General features: G+C 48.4%; 1 protein-coding gene across 1 annotated transcript in view; it reads right to left on the reverse strand.

Moving 5' to 3' along the window:
- Positions 1–197: 197 nt before the first annotated feature.
- Positions 198–25,846, reverse strand: part of LOC149364628 (uncharacterized) — a 35,402-nt gene continuing 9,753 nt past the window's right edge. The window contains exons 2-9 of the mRNA XM_089574589.1: positions 21,560–21,618; positions 17,940–17,991; positions 11,503–11,570; positions 7,764–7,867; positions 6,234–6,293; positions 4,849–4,956; positions 3,838–3,869; positions 198–386 (exon numbers count right to left, since the gene is read on the reverse strand). Of these exons, the coding sequence (XP_089430715.1) occupies positions 263–386; positions 3,838–3,869; positions 4,849–4,956; positions 6,234–6,293; positions 7,764–7,867; positions 11,503–11,570; positions 17,940–17,991; positions 21,560–21,618 (607 nt within the window). The 3' untranslated portion in view covers positions 198–262. The remainder of the gene's footprint in view (positions 387–3,837; positions 3,870–4,848; positions 4,957–6,233; positions 6,294–7,763; positions 7,868–11,502; positions 11,571–17,939; positions 17,992–21,559; positions 21,619–25,846) is intronic.

Raw genomic sequence — 25,846 nt, forward strand, 5'->3', positions numbered from 1 at the left:
ATAGGGGTTGGTTATATTGTGCGCACTTCTCGATCGCCTGATTGATAGCGTGAATATGGTCTATCGTCGAATATCCTTTACGAAAGCCTGCTTTATCGTTTGGTTGATTGCAGTTTGGCTCAAATGACCAATGGCGAAATGTTAATGCAGTGTCTTCTGTCTCCGACAGAAGGCGTAAAGAGTGTAAGGGCTACAAGTTTGTGGCCACGGCGTTTTTTAATGAGTCGGTGAGTGTGTGCGGTGGTAGGCGCTCTGCGTTGCCTCAGTACTCCCGTCTCGTGCTGTGCCAGATGTAGCACAGTTCCCCCGGCGACTTTTTCATCTTGCCGCCTTCGCTGCAGTAAGCCTTCTGGAAGTACAGGTCGTGCTGGAACATCTTGTTGACGCTGCAGTGAGAGCAACAGTGCAGAGGTGTCAGTTCAGCGCCACTTTCTCCATAATACACTGATGGGAACCTGCAGTTAAGCCTCGTGGAATAGGAGCTTTGACATGCCACGAAAGGCTGCAGCAATTACGGCTGCAAAATTTACATTGGTTTGGTGATCGTGAAATGTAGAGACATGGGAAAGTGGCAGTGGGCATAGTGAGGCTGATGATGATGCTTATGACAGTAAGTCGTTCAAAATTGCGCACCCAGAACAGAGGCATGCTTCCAACAACTTTCTTGTGCGCTAGAAGTGCAGCGCTATGCGCCCTAACCCCAAGCATTACGCAGGCTCCCCGAGGGTGTTCCTTCATGTGAATACATTTTTAAAAAGAAATTGAGGGCTTGGTCGCACGGGCGTCCATGCAGCTGAATACGCAACTGAGTTAAATATGCTCCGCTCAGCTATGCAGTAGCTGCTGGCAAACTTTGACTTGCTTGTAAAATGTTTTTCTATGTCATTCTAAAAATAAAACTTCGCACCAAATGTATTCGCAAGAACTTCTCCCTGTTGACATGTAGGGGGGGGGGGAATCTGACTGTGCAGCCTGCTCGTGGCCCCCCCCCCCGCCACCGAATACGGGCCGGTGTAGTTTCGGCTACTAGGCTTTGTTTCGGTGCAATGCCAGCAGTGGGGATGGGATGGCCGGGACCCATCCTCTGGGGATGCAAACCCCCAATGGGAGTGGCAGCGACTCCCAGACGACTGTGAGGGCCAGTCGTGCACGTGAGGTCCGATGCCTGAGCGGAGGCAGGCCTGGGTTTATACTCAGGTTGGACCCACGAAATCCGGCCCGGAAGGCATGTCAAAACGCCAAAAGGTTTTCAAATACATGCTACCTTCCTTCCTCTGCGCGCGGGGGCGTGCAAGTCTGGCTACCGACGCGTCGGTTTCTGGTTACGGAGAAACCAGGTCCGCGCGGGGGTTCATAGTGGCCAGGCTCTGAGGACCGCCGCCTCGGGGAAGCGGCCTTACGGCCGGCCGCAGGCTTAACCGCCTGCGGGATGCCGGGGGATGAGGGCTTAGTACTGCCTCGTAAGAGTCTGGCGAAAACCGAAGATGTGTGGAGTACCGGTGGAGTAGGCCCGGGTCATCTCATCCTAAGCCACGTTCTTGGTTAGTGGCCCGGTCGCCCAGCCTTGAACACTCTCTCCTCTGTAGGAGAAGAGTAAGCTAGGGGAGGAAATAAGTGCATGGATGGTTGGAGGAAGCACAGATGGACCCCCCGGAGCGACCAGTTCTGAGGCCGCGAGGCCGTTGACGTTCTGGACCTCCACGGGCGATCGGGACTATCACACATACTTCCGGTGTCCGAAAAACCGCGAAAAACCTTCGACGGCTAGTAGCCGGCAGGTGGGAAAGGCCTTCTAGTTTGCGAGAGGAGCCCCAGGTAGCTACTGACCCCGTGTTAGGTTTTCCTGTCTCCGACGGTCGGAGCCCGTTGCGTATGGTGGGTGGTCGGGCATCCCGTGAGTGGGGCCGCACCATTGGGCAATCTCGATGCTCTCCCTGTCCTGGCCAGGCGGGCCAGTAATGGAGTCGAGATAATTGAAGGATCAGAGCAAAAAACTCGCTGTCCCCATTCCCTTCCCACGTCCCATTTCCCTTTCCGCTACTTCCCAGGGGAGGTCAGGGGAGCCTCCCCGGGCCCGCTCTCTCGGCTGTGGGTCGCTAATGTAGCATTTTCCCTAATATTTTATTTTTCCACCCACGGGTGGTCAAATTACAACTTGCCTACGGGCCTCCTCTTTTATTTTTCAATTGGGTTAAGCCTGTTGTGTGTAAACGGTGCAGGCAGGGGCCTATTATTTTTATTTCCTTTTCGGTTGCCCCAACCTATTCAATGTTGACATGTAGTGGGGGGGAAATCTGACTGTGCAGCCTGCTCGTGCCCCCCCCCCCCCCCCCCCCCCCCCCGCCACCGGATACGGGCCGGTGTAGTTTCGGCTACTAGGCTTTGTTTCGGTGCAATGCCAGCAGTGGGGATGGGATGGCCGGGACCCATCCTCTGGGGATGCAAACCCCCAATGGGAGTGGCAGCGACTCCCAGACGACTGTGAGGGCCAGTCGTGCACGTGAGGTCCGATGCCTGAGCGGAGGCAGGCCTGGGTTTATACTCAGGTTGGACCCACGAAATCCGGCCCGGAAGGCATGTCAAAACGCCAAAAGGTTTTCAAATACATGCTACCTTCCTTCCTCTGCGCGCGGGGGCGTGCAAGTCTGGCTACCGACGCGTCGGTTTCTGGTTACGGAGAAACCAGGTCCGCGCGGGGGTTCATAGTGGCCAGGCTCTGAGGACCGCCGCCTCGGGGAAGCGGCCCTACGGCCGGCCGCAGGCTTAACCGCCTGCGGGATGCCGGGGGATGAGGGCTTAGTACAGCCTCGTAAGAGTCTGGCGAAAACCGAAGATGTGTGGAGTACCGGTGGAGTAGGCCCGGGTCATCTCATCCTAAGCCATGTTCTTGGTTAGTGGCCCGGTCGCCCAGCCTTGAACACTCTCTCCTCAGTAGGAGAAGAGTAAGCTAGGAGAGGAAATAAGTGCATGGATGGTTGGCGGAAGCACAGATGGACCCCCCGGAGTCTGACCAGTTCTGAGGCCGCGAGGCCGTTGACGTTCTGGACCTCCACTGGCCGGGACTATCACACATACTTCCGGTGTCCGAAAAACCGCGAAAAACCTTCGACGGCTAGTAGCCGGCAGGTGGGAAAAGCCCTCTAGTGAGCAAGAGGAGCCCCAGGTAGCTACTGACCCCGTGTTAGGTTTTCCTGTCTCCGAGGGTCGGAGCCCGTTGCGTATGGTGGGTGGTCGGGCATCCCGTGAGTGGGGCCGCACCATTGGGCAATCTCGACGCTCTCCCTGCCCTGGCCAGGCGGGCCAGTAATGGAGTCGAGACAATCGAAGGATCAGAGCAAAAAACTCGCTGTCCCCATTCCCTTCCCACGTCCCACTTCCCTTTCCGCTACTTCCCAGGGGAGGTCAGGGGAGCCTCCCCGGGCCCGCTCTCTCGGCTGTGGGTCGCTAATGTAGCATTTCCCTATTATTTTATTTTTCCACCCACGGGTGGTCAAATTACAACTTGCCTACGGGCCTCCTCTTTTATTTTTCAATTGGGTTAAGCCTGTTGTGTGTAAGCGGTGCAGGCAGGGGCCTATTATTTTTATTTCCTTTTCGGTTGCCCCAACCTATTCAATGTCAATGTTGACATGTAGTAGCCCGTTGTGCTAAAACATAAAAACACACACTTTAGACGTGTGAAAGTATCAACAAGTACCACTGAGCACTGCGGACTACGACAAACTTATACCATAAACCAGAGCCTGAATTCTGTTGCATGCAAGCGTATGTATATGAGCGCTTTTCATTCACATGCAATGAATTCTGTTAACAGTGGTGGAACATGCGGATACTCACCTCTCTTTCATCTTTTTGTAGCGGCAGTAGGTCTGCAATAATAAACATGCAAGTCAAAACCCAAAACAGAAAAGGCAGAGCAGAGCTCGTATATAGCATACCCCGCGAAGACCGATGAAACTGCTATTGACGAACCGCTCCTCATTTAAACAAATCCATGCAACGCAGGTGGTGGGAACGACTCATACTACGGAGAATTATCTTGTTGGTCGATCATGTGCGTTGATCAATGAAATACTGCTCTAACTCAGAATAAAAATTCAAATTCTAGACACATACAAGAGGAAACATGATTAGGACCATGATTAGGAATGATTAGGACCTTTCCGAAGACGAAAAAAAATTCTAATCGAATGACTGCTCACGGATCTTCTGTAAATGGCTGCATTTTATCAGCTGATAAACCCCGCTTGTTTGAAAATAAGTTTGCAACACTGTTTTGTCCTTGTATACTTAGCCAAACGCTCATCCGGGCTCGCGTTTTGATTGATAGAGATATTTCTAAGTGCAGTTTTTGAATCCAGTCAAGTTCAATGTCGATAACTGCACGCAAGCGTTCGTCCATTTGTATCAGTTGTTACTTCACTAGGCTTGCTGTTACCAACACGGTGCAATCGCGATGTAGCTGGTTACCACCGCTATAATAATTGCGTGCCTTAAGTTGGCCCTTTTATCAGAGAGCCGCAAGGTAACGAGCGTAAAATATGTCATTACGGTATATTACGTGCTCAGCAGTGCTAAACCGTAATTTTTTTTTTTGCTGCGCTGATTTTTATGCTTGCTATTTTTTTGTGTTCTTCTTCGCCACTATGCTACCAGTAGTGCGGTTTTGTCAGCGTTACTTTTTCTCCTTGCTGCTTTCTAACGGTACCGAAAAAAAGAGAACAAATCTGAGAGCTTCATGTTGGCTGGGCCTGCAGCGAGTTTGTACGTAAGTGAGCACGAAGAGATGGATAGAGAGAAGGGGAGAGAAGCCATATTGGTGAGAGCACAAAGTGTTTTTGGACGCACCCGCATGACGATGGTGAGGTAGATTTGCTCCATGTCGGCTTTCGCATCCAAGTCAAGCCGGTACTCAGGTCGAGGGTAGGCCCTGATCAGGGCTTGCCTCCGGAAGAACTGCGGTCCACGAAGTGCATGAGGAGCAGACACTTGGTAGCTTTCTTAACGCGTTCACTGCGTTGCAGGTCACCGGTAGGTCACGTCATTTATACATGCTGTGTGACCACGAATACTGGGTCACGCGATGAAGCCGTGGGACAGTGGGGGATTTTTCACATAGTTCGCGAAAAGGAATGATTATGATTTACTGACTATCCCCATTGTACCGGGTGGGCACATTGTCGGCGCCCCAGCCATAGTTTTTATGGCTTGGTTATTTCATGCAGTCCACCACTCTGAGAGTCCCCTTTTGGCACGCCTGCACAAAGAGGGCTCTGTTGGCGACACTACGTGTAAGGTGTGCAAAATCGAGCGCCAGCGCCCTCTGGGAGCGATGTTCTGAGGCTTACGCACTGCATCACGACGTGTTCGATCGTCTCGGCTCCGGCATCGCACAGCCGACACAATGTGAACGCGATCCTCTCGTCATACCGGCGACGGTTCGCGAGCGTTTTGAGGGCACCTGCCCTAGCCTCAAAGAGCAGCGCACTGCCGACGCTGTTATCGTACAGACTGTCCTGGCCGATGGCCTGCTTGTGGCTCCGGTAGAAAGTCAGGGTGGCCTTTCGCGCATCACAGTACGCGTTCGGCTTCTGCAACCCGTTCACGCACATAGGCAGCCCACTTCCCAGCCGTTGTCTGGCGCAATGAGGTCCTTGAAAAACCCAAACTTCTCGAGTTGGTAGACCCTGGTCGTTCAGCTCGTCCTGATGCACGTAGAAGCCAAATACTCGAACACGCGGCGCGCACATCGCTCCGGCGCCATGGTAACGTGGCGACCACGGTATTGCAGCTTGCTCGTCGTCTCTGAGGCTTCGAAACTGGACCAACCCAGGTCCCCTTGAACTGCCTCGTTAGCGACCTTACAATGACAGCCCAGCGCTATGCGTCCTTCCTCACGCTGTCATGCCAGGTAGCTATTGCCACCTGTCGGCGGTTCAGAGAAACTGGCGTCGCCCGTAGCTAACTGGTAGGTCATCACGCCGCACTCAAGAAAAGTTAATGCCCCCCCCCCCCCCCCCCCCCACACACACACACACACACCCAACAGGTGGAATATGACGCACAGGCTCCGAAAATCGATGCAGCAGTGAATGTTTTAAATAATGCTGCAGTTAGAAAGCATACCCCCCTGTGCGCACCAACATATAACGTTTCGCCCAGGAGTTTGGCATTGCTATAAGCTTCGAACAACTGCGGCGACGGATGCGAGCAAAAGCAGAACATGTACGAACCCGGAATCCTGGAGAAAGTGGCCTTGTGCCCTTTGCCACCAGTCGCGAGTCTGTGCCATTCTGCGCAGAGAGACAGTGAGAGCGAAGCGTAAAGGTGGTGTGGTGGCTTGCAGAAACCACAGTCAACGCATTGATCGCTAGCACAGCACACTGGACCTCGGTTAGGTTGAAAATCTACTCTTAGGTCTACTCGTGTCGCAACATTAGTGTGAGAGACACCTAGCACCCTGCGAGTTACGCAGTGAGTGGCTTTTGTATGACACACAAAGCTGGGTGCACTAAGAAAAATAGTTGGAAGTATCGATGCGTCATGCTAGGTTTGTGCAATGAGCCGTTGAAAAGGACATATAGAGCAGCCCGGGAGTATTAGAAGCCATTACTTCAGCACGCCAGTAAATCATTGCAGTAGTCTTTCTCCAAGAGTATTCTGTCGGAGAAACCACGCAGCAAATAGCGTTCCTTGAGCGAAATTAGGAAATCATTTTGTATTGAGGACGGTGCCCATGATCGTGCTTCAGCCGGAGTGCTCTCTATGCGTATCGGTCACATTAATATTACATGTGCCGAAAAGGTGAGCCCGGGCTCCAGCAGCTATCTTAATCGTTTTTCCAAGCCGGCTGGCCAAAGCCTCGCTGTACCCTTAGGAATATCCACCCACAGAGTGAAGCAGCCTGGGGCGACTTTTCCTGGCAGGAGCAGTATTGAAGAATACTCTTGGCGTGTGACAAGGGCTTAGTTATTCAAAGAACCATCGGCGTCAAATGAAACGGTGACAGCGGAGTGCGTTGCCAGAAGTCCAGTTTTCGACAACAGCGATAGGCGCGCTGCTTTTACGGTTTGCGATAGTTTTCCCTCTCACTACTTTGGCGTTCGTTTCCTCGCTTTTCCGCTGGAGCTGCGCATTCATACTTTCCGTTCATCGCACCTTGCGCAGTGCGGCTTCGCTGGCGGCAGCGGTGCAGCCCGCGTTGGTGAGCGACCGCGCTTAGGTCCCTGGCCTGAGCGCTTTGATTTTTAGGGCGTTCGCTCTACGCACCCGGGCACAACATCGGAAAACACCTCATGCCGGTACTTTGACCTTCAAGATCAGCCAAGGTCAAAGCGGGACTTGCGTGTCACGTGATCAGCCATTGGTGTCACATGATCAACCGTGCAGTTATGTAGACTAATTACTGGGCCGAATTATCATTAGTTAGTTAATTGCATACAAACCACACTTTGCGATGTAGCATCGAGCTATATACCGTTCGAAAGCTTAGATGAAGTGTAAATGCAATGTGCTGGTTAGCGACCGGAATTAGCGTTAATAGTTAATTACAACTAAAGACAAACTTTGAGCTATAGCATCGAGTCATACACCGTTGGAAAACTTAGGCTGAGTGCAAATGCGCTGTGCTAGTTAGCGACCCGAATTAATTAGCATTAATTAGTTAATTGCAGTCAAAACCAAACTTTGCGCTACAGCAGAGTGGCGCGAGCCATGAGCCACATGCACAGAGCTGCGTTCTTAGACAGGGAGAAGACGCTAACCGCTTTCGCAGCGTTGAGGCACTTGAACTGCCACGCCAGCTTGCTCATAGCATACGTCCCAGTCCAGAGAACAGGATGCTGGTAGCCTGCCTTGGTGTAACCTCCTGCAACATTGTGCCCACAGAGCTGGTCAGTGTCGTCGCCATTGCTTTGCCTAACTCTCCACTGGACAAAGACGAAAAGTCATAGAAGCGACTGCTGTCAATGGGCACTACCGAAGGCACTTGTAACTTCGATTCTATCTTTCGATCCATTTTATCTATCGGTGTTAGGTGTCGCTTGGAAAAAATGAAAGCATCGAAGTACCTGTATAGAAAACACATTTACAGTGTATCATGTATTTTACGATATTCGATAACGAAAAAAGTTGCCACAGATTTCGAGGCTGCTGTGAGTTCGAATTTGGGGTGGCGGTGCTCGGTAGCACACTGAAAAAATTGGCAGTGGTTTAGCTCTGGTTAAACCTGGAGGATTGCGGAAGCAACGAGAGGGAGAGAGAGAGAGGCGATGGTTTTTGCCGATTTACCTGTGCTGCCTGGGAACAACACCCCTTCGCACCTACTTCAAGTTGCGGTGTTTGTGCGCAAAAATGAGACTAGTCTTCATGTTCAGGAGCTTACAGAGCAGTTATTTTTACGTTGCAAGTACGATAAAGGTCACGCACTTTTTCACACTCGAGTCAATGGGATCATCAGCGCCGGCAGTGTCAAATACATCAATCTGCTGGCGCATTCATTTCGATTTGAGAAGCAACGTTACAGCGAGTGTAGTTATCAATAAGCTAGCGAAACTTCAGTATAACTATACCTCGAGGATCGTCGAGTCGACGTGGCTACGCTTCACACTTATCCGATCGTAAAATGCACCTTCATAAAATACAACACGCCAACGGTGCTTCGCTTAAAGCCCGTCCGCATAGCGGGGCTCTTTTGGATCGGCGGTTTGAGGAAATGCTGGCGTTAAGTAAAATAAATATCTAAATAACAGAGATTAGCATATGTTGTGCCCAATAAAAACTTTTGGCCTTTATTCTTTGTTGTTTTCCGTCTAGCGTTTAACGAAGAACGTTCCGCTTCAAAGGTCTGTTACACACAGTACTGACGAAATAACTGCTCTGCTTTCCGAAGCGCACGGAGCATGCACATTTAGCACAGGGCAATGGCTCATGTGAGCCGTAAATACCGCAGTAAGTATCGAAAGGTACCGGACAGTTTCTAAGAACTAAGAACATTAGGTTTAAAAAAATATTCTGCTGGGCTGCTTATGGAAGTGATCGTTTCAACGCCCCCACAGCTACACTCCGACGCCGCGCCGATGTGGAGCCAAAATAAATCGGAGCTGAAAGAAATTCGTTTGGCCGGATTCGTCTAAAACCCTTCAGTATACAGTGCGGTACATGAAATATACTAAAAATTCCAGAAGCCACGGATAAATTTCTTGGCTTAGCAAATCATATTACCAGCTTATTGATATTGAGGATTTCAGTGGTGCATCTAAGTACCGATGATAGAGTATCGAGTATCTGTATCGGAAATCAATATGGTTAAGTATCTTGTATCGGTACCGGAAGTAAAATTTTTGAGGTTATCGGGTATCGGAATCGAAGATACCTTTTTCAGGTATCGTTGCCCAGCTCTGCTTCATGAACATTCCGCATTCCTAGGCTCATTTGCTGCGACTGCATCGCGGAAAGTCGATGGCCATGGAATGGTATAAAATTCCATTCACCGTCCCAGTCTCCCGACCTTCGTTTTTGTGTAATAAGTACATCATCTAGGCGAATACATTAAGCACAGATCAAATAAGAATGTACGCCCCTTCAAAGATACATAGCGGTTGTAGGGGACTTTAGATTGGATTCGAAAGCCAAACTCTGAAGAAATAGAAGACAATTCATCAGGCGCTAAGCTTCGGCAACCTGGCTTTTCTCTAAATGTGCCTGGTTCATCTCGTGTGCGGAGGTTCTGGCGCCTCAGCATTTTTGCGCGCTGTCCAAGTGTAGAAGGTTGTCTGTTGTAGAAGATTGTATGCGCTACGGACAGCGCCAGCAGCAGCGCAAATATCAGGTGAAAGCTCTTCGAACCTTACTGTCGCCCATTTTGTTTATGGATTTGAAGGTACCACCCATCTCCGCCCTTTAGTCTTATAATATCAGTATTCTATTTTTCTTTTAAAGTTCTTCATCATCAACTCCCGCTAAGCATCTTTCCTCCGGACATGATCATAAACGACAAAGTCACAGGGTTCGCGCTGCGTAATAACTTTCTACTACCTATAGGGTCAGAACTGACTACGGGAAGCAGTGCCTTCAATTCTTGATCCCATCGTTTTCAAATTCTTTAAATTTGGACATCAAACTAATACTTTCTTTAAGTACAAATCAAAACTTTTCCTTCTTTATATGCGATTTTCGTTACACCAATGCTATTTATTCTATGTATCATGGTATGTATTCTATGTATGTATTCTAAAGTTTGTATTTGCATTTTCTGTTCATACTGTGTATCTTGCTATTTAATATTTGTTTTGCTTCGCGCTATTGTTCGTGCAGATTGATATTTTTAGCCTCTGTTTTCTGATTAGTTGTGCGCTGAAATTTATTCTCATGGGAGGTCCCACCGGTGTTCTTGTACATTGGGACCTCTCGCTGTATATTTTTGTAACTTCTTTCGCAACCACAAATAAATAAACTTCAACGCTCCAAAACATCGACCGCGAAGCCGTGCTATGGAGCCGAACGTCACTACCACTAAGCAGCCAGGCCGGCTGTTAAACGCCCAATTCGCGCCGAGCAGCGGAAAGCTTAGCTACTGAGCCGTGGTAGCAGGAAACAGTGAGGTTGGGAAAAATGCATATATACCTGCACTGCTTTCATCGACATGACATGTTTTCACCGCTCTGGAAACGCTTCGAACTCAAACGACGCATGCTGCTTCCATTGCTCCGTTGTGCGGAGGCTGATCCGGCGCCATGTACGCTGGACACTTACATGTATTGTTCTTTTACTCCTACAGATTATGTAGCAGCTAAGTCTATTCGCGTCTAAGTTGAAGGAAACACTTACTTGAAAAATAAACTCAGTTCTACACTATGGGTGTGCGGGTTGGAATCGCGAATATGTAAATTTCTATACCCCGTCGCGGCGGCTTAGTGGTTACGGCGCTCGGCTGCTGACCCAAAAGACGCGGGTTCGATCCCGGCCGCGGCGCCTGAATTTCGATGAAGGAGAAATTACAGAGGCTCATCTACTGTGCGATGTTAGTGCACGTTAAAAAGAACCCAAGGTGGTCGAAATTTCCGGAGCACTTCACTACAGCCTCCCTCAAAGCCTGAGTTGCTTTGGGACGTTAAACCGCAATAAACCAAACGAAGCCAATAATTTTATATATTATTTATTTGTTACTTGTACCGCCTTCTAAAGCATTAAAGCAGATTGGCTGCAGATGTGAAGTACGAACGTGACCAAATTAATTCAAATCATATAGAAAGCAACCCTAAATGTGGTATATAGAAAGCTGGATGGAAAATTTGTAAACCTCGGTATATGTGAACAAAGGAATAATAACGAACGAATAAGTAATAGGCTCGAAAGGGTCTTGGACCGATAGACATGATTTTAGACTGCGCATTTCGCAGAAAGCTACTACCTGATACGTGAAAAGCTTGTCTAGACTAAGACGCACACACTTGCATGTAAGCATTTTTCACATTTCCGCAGGTGCGTAGTATTGACGCTTACCCGCGTTGTCCAGCAACTTCATGATGTTCATGGATCCATAATACCCAAATGTTGCATAATTGCCCATGCTGAAAGAACAAGTAACGACCGAGTAAGTTTCTATTCTGTCTCTCTATTAATAGAATTTGTCCATTCTGTCTAAAACACGCATTTTCGTTATTCCTTCAGTCTTAATGAGCGAGCAAAATTAATCGAAATCTTAACAAGCGACTACAATATGACATTTTAGATAGTGATAAAAGTGAACTTTAAGAGGGAACCATTTACGACAGCGAAGGTGCATTTTTTTAAAAATATATATGATGGCTTGAACTGAGGACTCAAAAGACTAATAACTTAAAATAAAAACCTGCGAAACAGTGCTTTAGATTCTGCATTAAATAATTTGCTGGACATTTCGTGCTCACAATCAAAACTCGCACGTAGCTTTGCTGCAGATTAGATAGGCATGTTTGCTTTATCCCGAGCCCGCATCCCCGAACGCAATGTTGCGAAACCGAAACCGAAACAAGACCGCCCCAAGTCGGAAGGCAAGACAAGCCAAGCAAGCTGAGAAAGGGAAACAAAGGAGCGCCCCTTAGGGCGCCAGTCGTGTCATGTAACCTGGAATAAACGGATGTCGTTTGCACCCGCTGAACGAAGTTGTCTATTTTTAACGAACGCGACATAATATAAGCTGGTGCCGAAACCCGGGATATACCCTGAGACCTAACGAAGACGACTACCTGGATGCGACGGCAACGAATAACGAAGAAAAAGCCCATTTCTACTCCAAAGCCGCCGCCCAGTGCTACCGAGTGCAGCGACATGGACAGACACAAAGCGAAGAGATCAGCTGTCCAATCACAGGTGACTAGACTCATTACGGAAATTGACTCCTGCATGAAAAGCCGCACGGGCAACGAAAAGGAACTCAGTGTCTTTTTGGCAAGAATGAGCTCTCTGCAGACCCGTCTAAACGAAGCTAACGCCGCTGTCGAGACGTTATTGCCAGCGGAAGAAGCGGAGCAGGGCTATATCGAAACCATCGAGTATGACGACAAGATCGTTACATACATTGCGAAGCTCCAAGCGGAGATTCAAGAAATCCAAGGAAGGCAGCCGAAAGAAGAGCCATCACCGAGCAACGACGCAGGCGCGGCAACCACGACCTGCCAGGTGAAGCTTCCAAAATTAGAGCTCGTAAAATTTGACGGCAAAGATGTGTCCTGGCAAGAATTTTGGGAACAGTACGAGCAAATGATTCACAAGAACGATCGGCTAACGACCTTGGACAAGTTCGGGTACCTAAAATCGGTTGTGACTGGCGAAGCAGCAAGAACGATCAAGGGCCTTCCCCCCACATCGCAGTGCTAGGACGACGCCATCTTGCTGCTGAAAAGACGCTTCGGCGGTGAGGACGCCATCGTGCAAGCGCACATGCGAAAGCTCTTGGACCTTGAGCCTGTGCGAAACGCCGAAGACATACGGTCCCTCCGACGGTTGTACGATGCCCTCGTCTCTCACCTCCGGGGGCTGGAGGCGCTCGGCCAGAAACAGGAGACCTACGGCACGCTCCTCTACCCCGTGGTACAGCGCGCCCTGCCGAAAGAAGTATTGCTCGAGTTTCACCGAGCCGTGGCGAGGGAGGGACCCTCCGAAACGTCAACACAGAACACGGAACGAACTGGATCTGCGCTGCGGAGCGACGACGCACCGGGGCAGCCAAAAGAAACAGCTACAAAAGGTACTCCGTCTTTATTCTTGAAGTTACTTGACTTTTTGAGGATTGAAGTACAAAGCCGCGAGAATCTGGTTGCTCAGCAAGGTACTGGCAAGAAGCACCAGGTGTCAACGCTGAAGACGTCAAACTTAACTGGGAGTTACAAGAAGAGCATCGGAACGAAATTTAAATCATCAGCTGCTGTACTGCAGCAGTCAGCAAGAGCAGATAATTGTTTTCTTTGCAAGAAGAATAACCACGAATCCGCTGCCTGCCGTGCTGGCATTTCTCTAGAAGAAAAGAAGAAAATGCTACGTTTGGGAAGACGCTGCTTCCGCTGCATGAAACCAAATCACCGTTCTAACGAGTGCAGAAGCAGCATTAAATGCGGTAACTGTGCAGGGCGGCATGCGACAACAATGTGCGACCCAGAATTTACTCATCCGAAAGTCAAGGCAAATGCAACCGATGTGACAACAGTCCCAGTGAATTTGCAATCTACCGTGAAAGAAACTCGCAAACGAGAAGTACTGCTACAAACGGCAACGGCGTTGTGTGCCGGTGAAACGAAAGCGGTATACTTACGAGCGCTCTTTGACGGCGGAAGCCAACGTTCATTCATCACGAAGCGAGCCTCAGAAAAACTCGGGTGTCGAGTTCTCGGAACAGAAACGTTGAAAGTTGGCGTGTTCGGTGGACACCAGTCGGAACGAGACTTTAACAGAGTGCTGGTGTCGCTAACCGCACAAAACAAGAAGATTCAACCGATCGAAGTTCTTGAGACGGACATCATATGCGAACAACGAATTCCGATTCCTGAACACAGGATCAAGAAACTACTTGGACCTTTGGCTGCGGCCGACAGGACCTGCGATAACGAAAGAGGTGATATCGACCTCCTCATCGGAGCAGAGCATTACTGGGAATTTGTAACTGGAAGAAGCAAGCAGCTAGACGGAAAACTCCGAGCAGTCGAGACTGCATTTGGGTGGTGCATTCAAGGACCTGTAGGGATAAACATAGTTGACTCACAGAGCATGCAAACCATCGCCCTCCGCATATCATTGGCCGAGAGTGATACCATGAACTGCTTGGAACGTTTCTGGACCCTGGAGTCTATCGGAGTCACGGATAACGACGACTGTATTGGGCGACAGCTACTCGAATCTTTCGAAGACGTTATCAGGCGTAGTGGATCTCGATACGAGGTAGCCCTTCCCTGGAAGCAAAACATAGATCTAAGTGACAACAAGGGGACTGCGGAAAAACGCCTGTCCCAACTGACAAACCGTCTTCGAAGAAATCCAGAATTACTGGAAGCCTACGACGCAGTCATCAGACAGTATTGCATGGAAGACATAGCTGAGCCAGTAGTAGAAAAAGAAGAACAAGGAAAACTGATCTACTACATGCCTCATCAGCCGGTGTTCCGAGAAACGAGCAATACCACAAGACTGCGAGTGGTTTTCGATGCTTCTTCGCATGGACAGAAGTTAAAGTCATTGAATCAAAACCTCGAGAGTGGTCCGAATTTGACAGCCGACCTTGTCGCACTGCTACTGAATTTCAGGAGCAACAGAATCGCCTTGGTGGGAGATATTGAAAAGGCATTCTTACAAATAGAGATAAGAGAGAACGACAGAGATGCATTGCGCTTTCTGTGGTACCATACGAAGCCAGGTACGAGTGGACCAGCAGGCGAGGTGCAGACTTTGCGAATGAAGCGAGTTCCTTTCGGAACCACAGCGAGTCCTTTCTTGTTGACAGCAACTCTTCAGCATCACTTGAAGAATATGGAAGAAGAGTATCCGGACACAGCATCACTGCTGGCGCATTCCTTGTATGTGGATGACCTCTTAACGGGAGCCGAAAACGAAGAGGGAGCCCTGAAGATCTACGAAGAAGCTAGGACCATCTTCAGCGCGGCCTCTATGACACTCCACAAGTGGGCGTCCAACAACCAGGCATTGAACGACCGGTTTGCGACGGATGATTGTCAAGCAAGACACTTAGGATACCTCCCAGGGATCCTTAAGGTGTTAGGACTGACGTGGAATCCCAGCACAGATAACCTCACCTTCACCCCACAGTCTATCGAGCCGCCTGAGCCAGGAACAAGTACTAAAAGGTCTGTTCTGAAGACAACAGCAAGACTGTATGACCCACTTGGATGGCTAGCTCCATTCACAGTCCGGGCAAAGGCTTTATTCCAAGAGCTGTGGCAAAGAAACGTGGAATGGGATGACATCCTACCAGAGGATCTGGACGCAAAATGGATGCGGTGGTGCGAGGAACTAACCGAATTGAAAAGAGTTCAAGTGCAGCGCTGCTACAAAGCAGGCACAGTCGAACCTGCCATCAAAACAGTCCTCCACGTATTTGCTGACGCAAGCCCAGTGGCATACGGGGCGGTGGCCTACATCTGCGTAACAGATGCGGATGGCATCGCAACTTCGAGCATCCTCATTAGCAAGTCGAGGGTCGCCCCGATCAAGCAACTCACTCTTCCGAGACTCGAATTGATGGCGTGTCTCTTAGCGGCCAGACTGAGTCGATACATCCTGAAAAGCCTAAAGGAACCACCACAAGTGACACATTTCTGGACCGGCTCGGCAATCACATTGCATTGGATTCACGGGAGAGCCCTCGCAATGGAAACAGTTCGTGAGGAATCGCGTAACAGAAATTCAGCGTCTTACCGACACCTCAGCATGGAGACATTGTCCCGGATCCGAGAATCCGGCGGATCTCATGACCAGGGGAGTGACAGCAGATCAGCTTGTTGAGAGTTCCACCTGGTGGGAAGGAACGCCCTGGATGAAGGCGACTGAAAACAATTGGCCACGCTTCTCTCAACCAAGGAGCATTCCGACAGTGGACGAAGAAAAGCGAATTGTGGAAGTCCTTCATACAACAAGCTCCACTGAAGTTCCGAAGCTGTTAGACCCAGATCGATACTGCAATGCAACAAAACTCTTCCGAGTGACAGCTTGGATATTACGATATGTCAACAAGCTGCGACATCTGAGCACTAACAAAGGATCACTGACGGCAGTTGAACTGGATGATGCCGAGAAATACTGGATACGACAAGCTCAGCGAGAAGACCTGAAGAGGGAAATTGAGTGCGCGAAAAAAGGAGATCGCTTCCCAGCGGACTCGCCCTTGAGGGACACTCCAGTGTTTGTTGACAACGACGGTATTCTACGTATAAGCGGCAGACTTCAACAGAGTGGCAAGCCGTACAACGAACGCCATCCAATTGTACTGTCGAGGCGACATCACCTAGCCGAATTGCTCGTGCGTCAAGCTCATCTCCAAGTACTTCACGGGGGAGCACGGGATACTTTGGTACAGTTGAGAGAGAAGTACCATGTTGTACGAGCCCGCCAGCTGGTAAAAAGAATCATCAAAGGGTGCATAACCTGTCACCGCTACAATGCACGTCCAGCATCGGAAGTGACTGCACCGCTTCCACATGATCGAGTGACCCAGGCTCAATCCTTTGAGGTCACAGGGGTGGACTTTGCAGGGCCACTTCTAGTAAAAGGAGAAAAGTCGCTGTACAAGTCCTATATCACGCTGTTCACCTGTGCTGTTACACGGGCAGTTCACTTAGAGCTTGCGAGGGACATGACAGCGGAGTCGTTCTTGATGACCTTCAGACGTTTCATCTCAAGGAGAGGTGTACCCAGAGTCATCTACAGTGACAACGCGCTTTCCTTCAAGAAAGCCAACAGAGATCTTTTATACCTCTGGAACTCTATCCGGAAACCGGAGGTTCTTGACTACTTTGCAAAGACACGAATCGAATGGAAGTTCATAGTAGAGCGCGCCCCCTGGTGGGGTGGCTTTTATGAGCGACTCGTCGGATCAACCAAACTTGCGCTCAAGAAAGTTATCGCTGCCAAGTTTCTGTCCTTCGACGAGCTAGCAACGACCTTGGCCAAAATTGAAGCTGTCTTGAACTCAAGACCTCTAACTCATGTATACGACGGACCGGAAGAACCGGAACCTCTTTGCCCTTCTTTCTTCTTGACAGGAAGACGCCTCACGTCGCTGCCTAGCGTGGGGAAAAACGAAGATGACCAAATCAACATATCCCTTCAGAGACTGTGGACCCGACGCCAACAGACCACCGAAGCTTTCTGGCGTAGGTGTACCAGAGAGTATCTTGAGGAACTGCGAAATGTGCAGAGTCAGAACGAACGTCAGGGAAAAGCGATCAAGGAAGGTGACTTGATTCTTCTTCGTGACAGTCTTCAACCACGGCAGCAGTGGAAAACCGCAAGGATTGATAAACTGTTTCCTGGAAGAGACGGGAAGGTGCGATCGTGCCTTCTGAGACTACCTGGAGGATCAACCCTCAAGAGACCAATCCAACTCGTGTATCCTCTTGAGTTAACGTAAAAAGAAAAAAATGACTGAGGTCATTTTCGGGGGGGAATGTGTTGCGAAACCGAAACCGAAACAAGACCGCCCCAAGTCGGAAGGCAAGACAAGCCAAGCAAGCTGAGAAAGGGAAACAAAGGAGCGCCCCTTAGGGCGCCAGTCGTGTCATGTAACCTGGAATAAACGGATGTCGTTTGCACCCGCTGAACGAAGTTGTCTATTTTTAACGAACGCGACACGCAACCCCCCCCCCCCCCCCCCCACACACACACACACACGCAGGCACGCGTACATTAATTCATCACCGACAGTGACGCTGCACTAAGGTAAAGAGGGTACTCACTAGGCCATGCTGTCTCTGTAGAAGTGGGGTCTGAACATTCCAAAGGGGACATCTGGGGATGAAAAGGTCATTAGGTGAAGTCGAGCTCAACCGCTGGCTAGCGGAACACGAAACAAGACTGCGTTCAAAACAATCACAATTGAAGAGACGGACGCAGCACAGGTGATTACTCACTGCTCGAATGGTTCCCAAACAATCTACGGACGCAAAACACGTCTTTTGAGCGGTGGGAGGTGCTCCTGGCCAGCGATGACCTGGAGGACCAACGGGCCCTCATACAACAGGTCGGCAGGGCAGCTCAAGCCAGTGGAGCCCTCGAATGAGGACCCCACCCATAGGTTTTTACTCCTGCTGCCGTGTATGTTCTGTGATTGTCTTGTTACGATCATTGAAGTGCCTTGCAGCAAGCACCAAATAAACAAGTAATTCTTTGCTATTCAATGGCGTCGTTCAATGCAAAGTAATAAATCGCATTATTATCGGCATGGGCGAACCTTTGACATGTGCAGAAAGATGCGCCACGGAAAGCAAAAGCAGCTGCAGCAGCGAATCAGTCAAGTCGAAGCGGTGGCCAGATCAACTTTGCAGGCATCGAACTTGCGATTAATGTCGAACGGCCTGTAGACGGATTAATAGCGGCATTGCCTTGCCACTGAGGGGTTTGAGTGGCACTGCTTTGGATTAATGCGCCGGCCAGTCAATCCAAAGTACTCAAGCAGAACCGTTCTTGGCAGCAGAAAAAATTCAGGGGGCACTTTGGCTCTCTAAAGTGCTGCAAGGCGAAAGCCCACCTGGCGCACTGTTTGGCGGACGCCTTACGCCACCTGTCGGAGCGGACAACTATTTTTTATTAGTTGTCCTCTGCTCCGAAAGGTGGCGCCAAGCATCCGTGGGAGATCTCATTACTTCGAATCCGCGCACTCTGATGTCATAACCATTTCGACCAACCGAAAAGCGTGACACCTCTGCTGACAACCTTCTGTCGACAACGATGAGGCACTAAAGGCTTTTGCCTTAATATGTTTTTATAACATGTTCTTCTGGAATCGTATCGGTCAGTGTATTGGCGCCGCAGAGGAACACCACAAGGTAATGCTGAGGCGGATAGTTGTCAACTTCGCGCTTTTCTTATGTGTTCCGATGTCTTGGGGGGGGGGGGGGGGGGGGGAGCTCAACTCAGTTAAGACTTGGTCGAGGAAGGATGGGTCAAGCTATAGATATACCAAGATGCGTCCATTTGGTTTTGTGTCCGATTTCGATCACTTTCTGAAACAAATAATTCTGTGCCGTTGGGGTGATTCGGTAGGTAAGAAAGGGTTTAGCTTTATATTGCTTTATCAGGAGAGTCGCCTTTTCCCAGGGAATGCGTGATCAGCGTTCGTGTGTGTGTTCCACTCATGGCAGCACCTGTGCAGTGGTTGGCGCATCGCTTAACCACTGCACCGCTGAGCCAGGAGTGGAATGAGGACTGCCAGGAATCTATGGATGTAAAGTGGACAATGACCCAATCCGCACATATAGGGATTAACTCATTTTCGCTATCTGAACAACTGCCATCCGTGAACACTGGATCTGAGCACCGAAGCCGAAGTGAAAACCGAAGGCATCTAATCCACAGTTGATCTAACTACGCAATCATTTTTTTTTATTATTATATCTGACGGATAAGCAGCGAACGCATTTTCTATTCTCGCAGAGGAACCCATCAAATGGTGGCATTACATGTTAATTATTCGTGAAAAAATGTACAGTAAGCTTCAAATGGAACGCGAACAAGTCTACGAAAATCGAAAGACCAAAACAAAAAAGCTTTTAAGTTTGGTTTGGTTTGGTTTATGAGATTTGAAAGAAATGCGAGAGGAATGACGCGCGTCCCGGCAACCGCGTCCGCCGAAGCAGAGATACCCCCTTACTCGACGCTGGTGCACTCTAAACAGAAAAGAGTAAAACGGGAGTAAGCTCTAGAGGACAGCTTATTCCCTTTTTACTCCCGTACAGGCGTATTTAGAGTGCGGTGGTACGCAATGCCCCGATGCGACACACAGGGAAGGGCGGGTGACTCGGGCAAACAGCCAAGGACATATAAATATTACATGTCCAACATTCTTGAACAAAAATGTCGAATATTGGATCACTGAAAGGTACTGTTATGGAAATATTGAAGGTAATTGCCCATTCTGCCGAAGTGTAGACAATTCTAATTTTTTTTCATCGCTCGCATCGAGCGGTTAAGATTTACATAGAAAACCAATGGGGAACGAAAGATCAGCAGATATATTGATTGTTACAGTGAAATCTGCGGAGCAACTGACCAAGGCGGTCAGACCTGTGACGCAGCGAAGGGTGCTAATAATCTCTGGCTCCGGACAGGCCGCCGTTGGAAACTGAATCTGGCAACGTTTAATGCTAGAACCTTATCCAGTGAGGCTAGCTTAGCAGTGCTGTTAAATGAATTAGCGGGTATTAAATGGGATGTCATAGGACATAGTGAGGTTAGGAGATGAGGCATATACAGTACTAAAGGGCGGGCACGTACTGTGCTACCGCTGATCCTGAAGGGTAACGAAGTGGAATCTAAGAGGCGGCAAGCGTAGCAGGGGGCAGCAGAAAGTTAGGCGGGCGGATGAGATTAAGAAGTCTGTCGGAATACGGGGGGGGGGGGGGGGGGGGGAGGCCTGTATCCTGCAGTGGGCATAGTAAGGCTGATGATCATAGTGAATCTTACAATATATGAATAAATTGCGTTCATAAACTTTTCCCGTTCAAAAGTGCTGTTGTCCAGACTTGTTGGCAATGATTACTTGTGTTCTTTGATTTTTTTTACTGATCCCACCTGCCACAAAGGTTTACATAGGGACAGAAGCGGCGACTACGAGAGAAGCCACGTCTACAAGCAAGCACCTGCCGTTTGAGCTCTCGGTGAAACTTTTGCAAATGGAGATATTGTTGCGGTAGAAGTGTAATAGAATTACGGCGGTTTAATCATGTTAAGCAAGCAGCAAAAAAAAAGATCCCAGTGTGCGAAACTTATTTTGTTCCAGAGAAGAAGGCACTCATTTAATCGTAAGCTTTACCCGCTTGCGTCTTGTAAAGTACAACAGTAAGGCGGTAATCTCTGAGGGCCGCCCAGTGCGACGTAGGTGTTGGATGATGTCGACCTCTTTTTTTTTTTATTAGAAGGCTATGCTCCCAGTCGACGTGACGCCATGGTAAAATCTACTAGGCAACGCACAAAGCTATCGCATATCGTTATGTGAAGCTTCATAACCAGAACAAAAACATCAGTTTCCACAGTTATTGACACGACCGCTAGCAGTAACTATTTAACAAAACTTCCATAGTCTGTCGACTATCATTGATGTCCTGTCAACCAAGCAGCAAATACTGAATCGCAATACTATTCTGTAAAAAATAAAAAATAATTTATTGAAATTTTGAAAAAAAAATTCAGTACTAACGTGTGGAACGTTGTCATCACTATCTTAGAAAATAGACGGCAATATATTCCGCGTTTAGAGTTCCTCAAAACTTTGCGACGCTTGGACGGAAGCATATGCATCGCTAAAAGGTGAATACCACCAATGCTCAAATATACCCAGCCGTAGTGGTCCTATACGTACACATGGTATTTGTGCCGTAGTCGTAACTGCCTTCGTCGTCGCTGAACATCAGGGGATGCCTGTACACAACGAAAGGAAGCAGTGCTCAAACGCATGCACCATAGTCGGGCATTCAATTGCTGGCCATTTGAATATCATCAAGCAGGAAAAAAACTGCCCTGTGTTTACGCTCCGGTGCGTGGCGTGCTCAAAGCGTGATTACAATACACAGTAATGCGATATTACATGCAGCTGTATGAGGGATTCCCGATATTGTATGTAGAACTTTTCGTTTTTGTTCCTTTTTAATGCGAAGTGAAGCATTCAAAAGAATTTTATTCAAGAATTTCACATATTTCCTTTTTTCAGTGCGTTAGCAGTTGTAGTGGCCATTCCCCGTATTTAACCGTGGTATGGTTGTCTGAAGCCTGCTTCTTGGCAGGCCGCCCACTTGCCCACAACTATATATATATATAAAAGAACCAACATCTACAGAAACCAAGGAGCATAGGAGATTTCTTTTTTTAATTTGCGGTTTTCATTAATGGGAGATTAATAAAAGCAGAAGAAAACACTCAGAAGTGAACAATCTCAAGGTATGGTTACATGTAAACATAAATACACCCGAAAGCAGCGCATTTCTCAGCCGTCGTCGAAAATCAGTTGGTAGAGCACCGGCCGCGTAATTCGGAGGTCGTGGGTTCGGATCCCACCGGCGGCATGTGGTTTTCGCTCTTCTGTTTTTATTGATTTTCTATTGATAAAGCCACAAAATAAAAAATAGACATCCCCTATGCGCCTTCGTTCCTGTGGCTGTTGGCTTCTTTCATATGTATAACGAGCCCCTCATTGCATTTACCTTGTCTCCTTTATATATATATATCGGGTGTCCCAGCTATATGTAACCAAACTTTTAAAAAAGGTGAAGTGTCCTAGTCCAGTGAAACCAACTAAGGGTTGTTCATAGTCGCGTGGCCTAGTCCTGAGTATTTTTTCGCTCTTCAAAGTTAATTAATTAGTTAAGTTTAATTAGCTAACTTTTTAATTATTAACTTCAGGAAGAAAGTGTCAATGCAAACGCTCTAGATCACCTCGAAAAGCCGCTAGCATTGCTGTTTCCGTCAAGTTACGATTTACGTAGCTTCATTTATTGGCCTCAAAAGAAAGTTGTCACGTGACCAGCTGCTCGCTCACTTCTCTGCCCTAATGTGCACCCAAAGTCTCATCGAGGAGAGGACGTCAGAAAAATAGATTTTATTCTTTAAGACGCGTCTTGGGACGTTGAAGTGGCATAGTTGCCACGTGGAAGCTTTTTCTTATTGTGCGGGTTATGGTTAAAGGCCGGTAAAAAAACTACTTTACGTAAATATTACTTTGCTGCAAATGTATCAGTAAGCTGTTTCTCAAAGTGATCTACAACTTTTCCATTCACACTTTCTTCCTCAAGTCAGTAATTAAAAAGTTAGTTAATTAAGCTTAACTAATTAGTCAACCTTGAAGAACGAAAAAATACTGCAGACTAGGTCACGCGACTCTAAACAACCCTCATTTGGTTTCAGACGGCTAGGACACCCCGTGTTTTTTAAAAGCTTGGTTACATTTAGCTGGGACACCTGGTATATATATATATATATATATATATATATATATATATATATATATATATATATATATTGAAAGAAAAAGCGGCTCCCGTTTCTGCGGCGATAATTGCGCTCTAACGTTAGCAGACTGCATGCGGAGGAACTGCCGCCCGAACCCACTGGCGCTTATTTTGAAATGAATTTAAGCGCACAAGAACACGCACATAAGATGAAACACACAGGACAGGCGCTAACTTCATCTGATTTATTCGCAGGTAAGAGAGCAAAAATATGTACATAAAACGAGACATGCGCGATAAAGAAACACATCGTCAGTTCACATTACGTGCTCAAGATACCTGTGCTCTGCCTCAATAAGATTAACTGACTTGTCACTCACACAGTCACGCCCCCTCTTCCTGATGTGAAAGGCTTTTAATAGTTCACGTGCCGTCTTATCACCGCCTCTGCCAAGTATCTTTTATCTCCTTCATCCGCGGCTCGCATGCTCTTCAGTTCGCACAATGGTCTGCCAAATGTGTCCCTCCACCCCTTAACGCCCGCAAATGTTTCCCCGCCCGGTCACTGACACACCGCCCGGTCACTGACACACCGCCCGGTCTGGCCTATGTAAGCCCTCCCCCAGGTCAAAGGTATCATTAAACGACACCGTGGTGTCCTCCGCACCGAAGAAACTCGCCCACCTTTGCTCACGCATTTCGTGCGCGGAAAAGAAGAGTGGCTGCAGGGAGAAGCACTCAAAGAGGTATGTCGGCTGCTGTTCCGGTGTCGTTTACGAGATACCTTTGACCTGCGGGAGGGTTTACGTAGACCAGACCGGGCGGTGTGTCAGTGACCGGGCGGGGGAACATTTGCGGGCATTAAGGGGGGGAGGGACACATTTGGCAGACCATTGTGCGAACTGAAGAGCATGCGAGCCGCGGATGAAGGAGATAAAAGATACTTGGCAGAGGCGGTGATAAGACGGCACGTGAACTATTAGAAGCCTTTCACATCAGGAAGAGGGGGCATGACTGTGTGAGTGACACGTCGGTTAATCTTTTGCAGGCTGAGTACAGGTATCTTGAGCACGTAATGTGAACTGACGATGTGTTTCTTTAGTGCGCATGCCTCGTTTTATGTATATATTTTTGCTCTCTTACCTGTGAATAAATCAGACGAAGTTAGCGCCTGTCCTGTGTGTTTCCTCTTCTTGTGCGTGTTCTTGTGCGCTTAAATTCATTTCAAGATAAATCTGAGGACGCTTTCATGCTTTGGCGCTTCTTAATAAGATCTTTCGTCTCCTGAGATAGCTTGCCGGTATCGTGTCGAACCATTCTACCGCCTACTTCTGCTGCGCAATCCGTAATGGTAGCTTTGAGATTATCGTTCATTATTTGATGATAGTCTTCCTCAGTTAAAGCCGAATATCTTGTGTAGCGATATCCTGAATTCCTCTACTTTTCATTTTACCGATAACTCGTTAATGGGCGTCCGCTTCACTAGTTTCCTCCGTTCCCTCTTCAAATCTAAGCTAATACGCGACCTTACCATTCTGTGGTCGCTTCAACGCACCTTTCAGAGGACCTCCACATCTTGCACGATGCCAGGGTGAGCACATACTGTGAAGTCTATTTCATTTTTAGTCTCACCATTGGGGCTCTTTCACGCCCACTCCCTGTTCTCTCGTTTCCGGAAGAAGGTATTCATGATACGTTAATTATTTCTCTCTGCGAACTCTACTAGTAACTGCCTCCTGCTATTCCTGGAGCCTTTTCCATAGTCGCCCACCGCCTGGTTTCCCGCCTACTTCTTGCCTCTACCCTCGCTTTGTAGTCGCTGTTGGTATAGTGCACTGTGTTTTTACTTTGGTCATTGCCGATTCTAGGTCTTCATAGAAGCTTTACGACATTTTACGGCAATACTATATGTTCAGGCGGCACTGAACGCCCTGTGCGAGCGCACTAACCGAACCAAAAAAAGCTCATGAAGCGACCAGTTGTCACTTTGTGGCGCCGTCGTGTTCCGTGCAGCAGACAGGCGGCCTGGAGGCGGCTATGAAACGGCTCTCCACTTATAAATGAAATGCACTTCCTGCGGCAAGTCATGATTCCACAGACAACAGGGCGGGCTTCCTAATTACATGCGATTCATTTTGCGGAGTCATTTGTGGGTTGCACTCTAATTTCGGGCGGTTTCTTCACGCAAACGGCTCCTAGATTTGCCATTTGCTGAACCTCATTGCGTCCAGTTGCAAATGCATCTGCAGATCGATCTCGTGAGCTCGTGTTTGGATAGCATCGAAAGTAGAACACCACCTTACCGTGCAATGAGATACTTGGGGTCGACATATGGACTCTGATTCCAGTACATGGTGGAGAAAGTTTTCCGAATGACCCATAAATTTTCCAAATTAAATTCTCCGAGAGTGCTATTCTGTGCGGAAAAAAAGAACAGTTGCAGTCTTGAACGCGATGAAAGGGTAATAGCAGACAGAAGAGTGTGACGATGTTCGACCGAAATATGACACGCGGTCATCAGGTTCCGCACTGGGAACTAATACTGTGATGACGTGATGAACTACTTGCATTGTAGGAGTCGTAGTGACATAACCGTCAATCTGCGAAACAGCGTGGTTCGCCCTGAGCCGGAAAAGGCAACTGAGCAGGCTTTTCAGTAAAAAAAAAAAAAAAAAGGCTGTGGGCTCTTGCGTCAACGACCAGTA

The sequence above is a fragment of the Amblyomma mixtum genome, chromosome 2 (genome assembly GCF_055824585.1).
Source record: "Amblyomma mixtum isolate Tamu chromosome 2, ASM5582458v1, whole genome shotgun sequence".
In the NCBI taxonomy this organism is placed as follows: Eukaryota; Metazoa; Arthropoda; class Arachnida; order Ixodida; family Ixodidae; genus Amblyomma; species Amblyomma mixtum.